The sequence below is a fragment of the Seriola lalandi genome, unplaced genomic scaffold (assembly GCF_002814215.2).
Source record: "Seriola lalandi dorsalis isolate HSWRI2012SDOR001 ecotype SW California unplaced genomic scaffold, Sedor1 jcf7180002054557, whole genome shotgun sequence".
NCBI lineage: Eukaryota > Metazoa > Chordata > Actinopteri > Carangiformes > Carangidae > Seriola > Seriola lalandi.
In genome coordinates this window covers 71723-77932 of record NW_019525110.1, presented here as the reverse complement: position 1 = coordinate 77932, position 6210 = coordinate 71723, and the positions used below count along the sequence as shown (strand labels likewise).

The 6210-nt window shown below is 41.6% G+C and overlaps 1 protein-coding gene across 2 annotated transcripts in view; it reads left to right on the top strand.

The window, feature by feature from the left end:
- ergic3 (ERGIC and golgi 3) overlaps positions 1-6210 on the top strand; it is a 21521-nt gene that overhangs the window by 6199 nt on the left and 9112 nt on the right. The window contains exons 8-10 of one of the 2 annotated variants that reach the window (XM_023415767.2): positions 2339-2353; positions 3860-3891; positions 4452-4548. In XM_023415767.2, coding sequence (XP_023271535.1) covers positions 2339-2353; positions 3860-3891; positions 4452-4548 — 144 coding nt within the window. The remainder of the gene's footprint in view (positions 1-2338; positions 2354-3859; positions 3892-4451; positions 4549-6210) is intronic. The other variant, XM_023415769.2, reaches the window with a different exon arrangement.

Here is a 6210-nt window from a genome sequence, read left to right as displayed (position 1 = left end):
GAGTGAGAGGACGGAGTCAGAGGACAGAGACGGAGACAGAGTGAGAGGACGGAGACAGAGTCAGCTCCTCCTTCATCGGACACTTGATCAAACACATTATTCTCAGTTCACTTTCCCTTTAACAAGCTCATAAGTCACAGTTCTGTACATGTGCAGAAGTTTATACAGTGAGCAGCTTGACTCCACAGTGTCGTGATACAGGGTGTTCAGAAGCTTTAGACTGGTCTCTGAGTTCACCCCTATCTGTTCATCCATCCATCCATTCATCCATTCATCCTTCCATCCATTCATCTGTTCATCCTTCTATCCATTCATCTGTTCATTCAGTTCTGATCAGCAGCAGTGAATCTCATTAAAATCTATCTAATCTTTATTAGAACATCAGTGAAGTGATGATGACGATGATGAAGATGATGTCACAGTAAAAGCTGTGCAGCCGTCCGCTGGTGTAGGTCAGGACCAGCTCAGTGCCTGTGTGTCAGCCATCTTGGCTTTACCTGACCAGGTGTTCTAGCACAGACTCGGGCTCCTCTGTAAACAGCTGATGTCTGAGTCCTGGAGTCAGTCCTCAGGTCGTCACGCTCCCGCTGAAACTGATCCAACTGATCTTCTATCTGCTCCGACTGGCAGATTTATTTTTAATGATTAATTATTCATTTAATTATACATCATTACCTGATCATTGATATTGATACTGTATCCGCTGATCGGCTGAAGCCTAAAACCCGTTTAGTTTCTCCTCCTCTTTGTCTGTTTGATTCCTTTGTTTCCTCCTCTCACTGCTGCTGATTGTTGCTCTGCCATCGTTTCACCTGCCAAACGCTTCCCTCATGAACCAGAGCAGGAAATGAACAGCAACCAGCCATCGCACGCTCAAAGGAAGACAAAGAGACACAAAGAGACATAAAGACACAAAGAGACATAAAGACACAAAGAGACATAAAGAAACAAAGAGACATAAAAACACAAAGAGACATAAAGACACAAAGAGACATAAAGACACAAAGAGACATAAAGAAACAAAGAGACATAAAAACACAAAGAGACATAAAGAAACAAAGAGACATAAAGACAAAGAGACAGAGACACAAAGAGACATAAAGAAACAAAGAGACACAAAGAGACATAAAGACACAAAGAGACATAAAGACACAAAGAGACATAAAGACACAAAGAGACATAAAAACAAGAGACATAAAGAAACAAAGAGACATAAAGACACAAAGAGACATAAAGACACAAAGAGACATAAAGACACAAAGAGACATAAAAACACAAAGAGACATAAAGAAACAAAGAGACACAAAGAGACATAAAGACACAAAGAGACATAAAGACACAAAGAGACATAAAGACACAAAGAGACATAAAGAGACAAAGAGACAAAGAGACATAAAGACACAAAGAGACGTAAAGACACAAAGAGACATAAAGACACAAAGAGACAAAGACAGAGACATAGAGAGACATGAAGAGACATAAAGACACAAAGAGACATAGAGAGACATGAAGAGACAAAGAGACATAAAGACCCTTTTCTATCAGCTGCTTCAGCAGGACAGAGCTTCATCTTCAGGACAGAAGTTAGATACTGAAACATATTGAAATGGATGTTGAAACAGTTCGATACTGAAACAGACAGTGAAACAACCAGTGAAACAGCCAGTGAAACAGCCAGTGAAACAGACAGTGAAACAGCCAGTGAAACAACCAGTGAAACAGCCAGTGAAACAGCCAGTGAAACAGACAGTGAAACAGCCAGTGAAACAGACAGTGAAACAGCCAGTGAAACAGCCAGTGAAACAGCCAGTGAAACAGACAGTGAAACAGACAGTCAGGCAGATCAGTGTCCAAACACTTTGTTTCATCAAACAGTGAAAATGGCTGAAGTTCAGATTTCTGCTGTGGGTTACCCTCCCTGAACACAACAGCATCATGTGACACGTGGTTGTGATGTGAGATGGGTGAATCTGATTGGCTGTGACAGCTGAATGTTTAGCAGCAGAAACAAGAGACAAGAATCACCTGCTGAGGTCCTGGTCCGTCTCACCTTGACTGCAGTGTCTGTGTCTGGGGCGGCGTGACGACTCTGACAGACATCTTACAGACTGATGTAGAAATCACAGGAACAGAAACATTAACTAAAGCTTTAATACAGAAACCTCATGCTCTCTGAGGTAAGTTTCACAGTGTCCTGTCCTCATGTCTGTTCATGTCTCATCAGAACTAGATCTGTAGAAACGTTGTGTCAGAGTTGTGCAGCCACTCACACACTAACATCACCTGGCTTGTTGTTTACCTGCGTCATTGAAGTGACTCTTCTCTCTTCTTTCTGCAGTGCACGCTGTGGAAAGTAAGTCCATCTTTCTTTGTAGATTTTCATTGGTTTGATTGAAAGGCTTTATTCCAGTGTAGTGAGCTGTTTATGGATCTACAGGAAGTACTGCAGGTAAACAGCCACTTATAATGCAGATTCTAACAGGTGTGAGTATGCAGGTACTTACAGTACAGATTATAACATATACTTATACCTATTCTTATAGTATACAGCCGAGTTTGTCTAAGAGAGCAGATGTTAAACGTCTTAAAACAGAATCATTTCCAGTCTGTTGCATTGAAAGGTGAGTTTGAGCTCCGTCACAGGTGTTCCCAGGTGTTTCCACGTTAACACATCATATGAACATTCGGTCGCTTCAGGCTGTATTAGTCATTAATCACTAACATAACACCCCTAAATCTCTGATCACACTGTCAGAGGGGAGGTGCATTGTGGGTAGTGTAGGCTCTGGATTTTGAGCAGACTGCCTGTGGCTCAGTCAGTGTGACGGGACTGCAGACCAGAACCTCAGACCATCAGACCAGTACCTCAGACCCTCAGACCACAACCTCAGAACCTCAGACCAGAACCTCACATCCTCAGACCAGTAACTCAGAACCTCAGACCAGAACCTCAGATCCTAAGAACCTCAGAACCTCAGACCCTCAGACCAGAACCTGTGACTCACCTTAGACCTGAATCTGGACTGGACATCTGAATCAGTTTTTAGTCTGCTTACATCATATTAGGGATGCTGATTGATCGGCTGCTGATTAATCATTACCAATCCGTGATCAGTAGATGTGAATCAGTGCTTCTGGTCACCGTTCACCTGTGGTTAATGCACCGTGTGCGGTGTAGTGTAGCCCCGCCTCCCACCGACAGGCCGCCTAAACAAAACAACATGTCTGCCGTGCTGAGCTTTGCAGCGTGTGAGAGACTGATAGAACAAACACAGTTCACAGTCTGAATGCAGCTGTGTCCAAAGACATGTTGCCTTTTATTAATTACACTCTTTTAGTGTGTTCAATATTTTTGTATTCAGTCTGTTAATAATTGTGTTAATTCACATAAATTAACACATTTAATTAATTAATGGATAATGACATTATGACAGTCGGGTTGGGTCACGTCTGTGAAGCTGCAGCCAATCAGCGTTTAGATATGATGAACAGAGCGGCGCCTCTGAGGTCATTCTGAGTCAGTGTTAACAAACTGAAGTGGGCTGTTTACTTTATTTAACCGTGAATGTAACAGTAGAACGAGCTGGAGTTTAGAATCAAAAGCAGTTATAAGAGCAGTGAGGTCAAAGGTCAGAGCAGGTGTGACATGAATTTGTGTGGCTGTTGGCTTCAGCTGTATCTGCCTCTCAACTATAAACTAATAATCTCTGATATATAACTGAACTTTTCTCTAAATGTGTGTTTGAAGTTTTTCTGATGAACAGGTTGAATAAAGTGATGTGTGTGTGTGTGTGTGTGTGTGTGTGTGTGTGTGTGTGTGTGTGTGTGTGTGTGTTTGTGCGTGCGTGTGTGTTTTCAGTTCACGACCTGCAGAGCTTCGGCCTCGACAATGTAAGTAAAACACATGATTCTGTTCCTTTAACTTCCTCTGACTTCATATTTTCGTTATTCCGCCCGGCGACAGCCATGTTGTTTTCAGGCTGTACCTCCGTCCGTCTCATTCTCGTGGACAAAATGTCTCAGTAACGTCTTCAGTGAACTTCTTCAAATTTGGCACAAACATTCACTAGGATTCAAGGACAGACTGATTAGACTTTAGGGGTCAAAGGTCAAGGTGGCCTCAGAAAACACTTGTTAGCACACAGAAATTATGACATTTCACACAAATGGTTCATATTTAACTGACTCAGGTTAAACAGGGATGTGATCTGAAACTAGTCTGAGTGGAGGAGGCAGACGATCACGAAGTGGTAATTCTAGTTATAAAATAAATTACATGAAAACTTTATTTTAACATTGTTTTTCCTGTTGACTGTCAGTCATTAAAATCGTGTTGTAAAACTGTGACAAGCTCATGTCTGTTCAGTCAGATGCAGATTCAGTCTTAACTAATTCATTTTCAATGGAGGATCATGTTGTTAATTATTCTTCTTGTCCATCTCCTCCTGCAGATAAACATGACTCACCTGATCAAACACCTGTCGTTTGGTAAAGATTACCCCGGCATCGTCAACCCTCTGGACGGGACGGACGTCACGGCGCCACAAGGTCGGTCATCTCCTGCTTTTACTCTGTTCAGTGTGATGTTGGACTGTCACAGTGACAGAATCATCAAAAGAATATGTTGATAACTAAAGCTGCACAGTTAATCGATTTACAATCTGAATCTCAACGTGGCCGAGTTCAATATCCAAATCACAGGAGCTGCAGTTTTTTGATGAAGGTAAAATGTGTGGCATTATTGTGCATTGTTAGCAATAGCATTGTTAGCACCATCAGTGTTGTGGTGCAGAGAAACGCCCTGACCTACAGATCATATTCTCCAGACATAATGAAAGCACTTGTGACTGGTGACTGAGAAAGTGCTTCACAAATAAACTCAACACTAACTGTAAATCCCAGTATTTATAATACACACCATTAATGGTTAGTGTGTAGACTGCGCTACAACAAAAATCACATCATTTTCTCTTTTTTCAGTGAAAATGAGAAATGATGAATAACGATCATTCACACTGAAATCACAATATGATTTTTGTTCCTCTGCCCGGCGACAGTGAGAGCGGCAGCCATTTTGTTTTCAGGTTATCTGTCCGTCCGTCCGTTCTATTCCTGTGGACAAAATGTCTCAGTAACACCTTGAAGGACCTTTTTCAAATTTGGCACAAACAGTCACTAGGACTCAAGGATGAACTGATTAGACTTTAGGGGTCAAAGGTCAAAGTTAAAGGTCATGGTCACCTCAGAAATCACGTTTTAGCCATAACTCAAGACTTCACACAAATGGTTCATATTTTATCTGACTCTGGATAAACAGGGATGTGACCTGCAACTAGTCTGAGTGGAGGAAGCTGATTTTAGTTTTTGTATATTGTGCCGCTCTATTTATAATTAAATCTGTGTGAGTGTTTCCATTGGAAAAGCCTGAACAACTCTTTCCTCCTCTGCAGTCTGAAGAAGGTTTTATTATTTACTTTATCCACTGAAACAACAATGTACAGATACACACTGACTCACACTGACTCAGCAGCTGATGAACCAGTTGTTTTTGCTCTGTGTGTGTAAACCCTCTGGAGAAACAGTCGATGGTTCAAAGTGAATTCCTCTGCAGGTTTAATCTGAACAGAGTCTGGACCGATTCAACTTCAGGTTTTTGTTGTACCAATGTACAAAAATCATGAGACCAGGTTCAGGACTTGAACAGGCCACAATGCATTGCAGCAACAAGATGAGTTCAGGGGCTGCGGTCGAAAATTCTTTTTATTTATGAAGCTTCAGACTGAGAGAAATGATCTTCAGTCTCTGAGCAGCTTCATGATCAGAGTGAGGAGAGGAGCTTCTCTGCTTCCTCTCTCATCTCCTTTAGGAAAAACTGGAGCTTCCTTTACCAAAGGAAAGGAGACATGCCGTCCCACAATTCCTTGCTGCAGCAACATTTAAAACCACAGCAGAGCCACATACATGTAGAAACATCAGAGCAGCTGTTTCTGGCTGATGGACTGAAGCCCAGATCCATAAATATAGATTCATTCTCTTTCATCAGTCAGGAGTCGTCATGAAGAACGAGCTGATGAATCTACAGTTACATCATCATCATCAGAACTAAATACTATAGTCTATACATTCATGTTGTTTGACTAAATCCTCCCATTGTGGAAAGACCCAAACATGAATTTTATCTACTTAACAAACATATAAAATGTCAGGAAA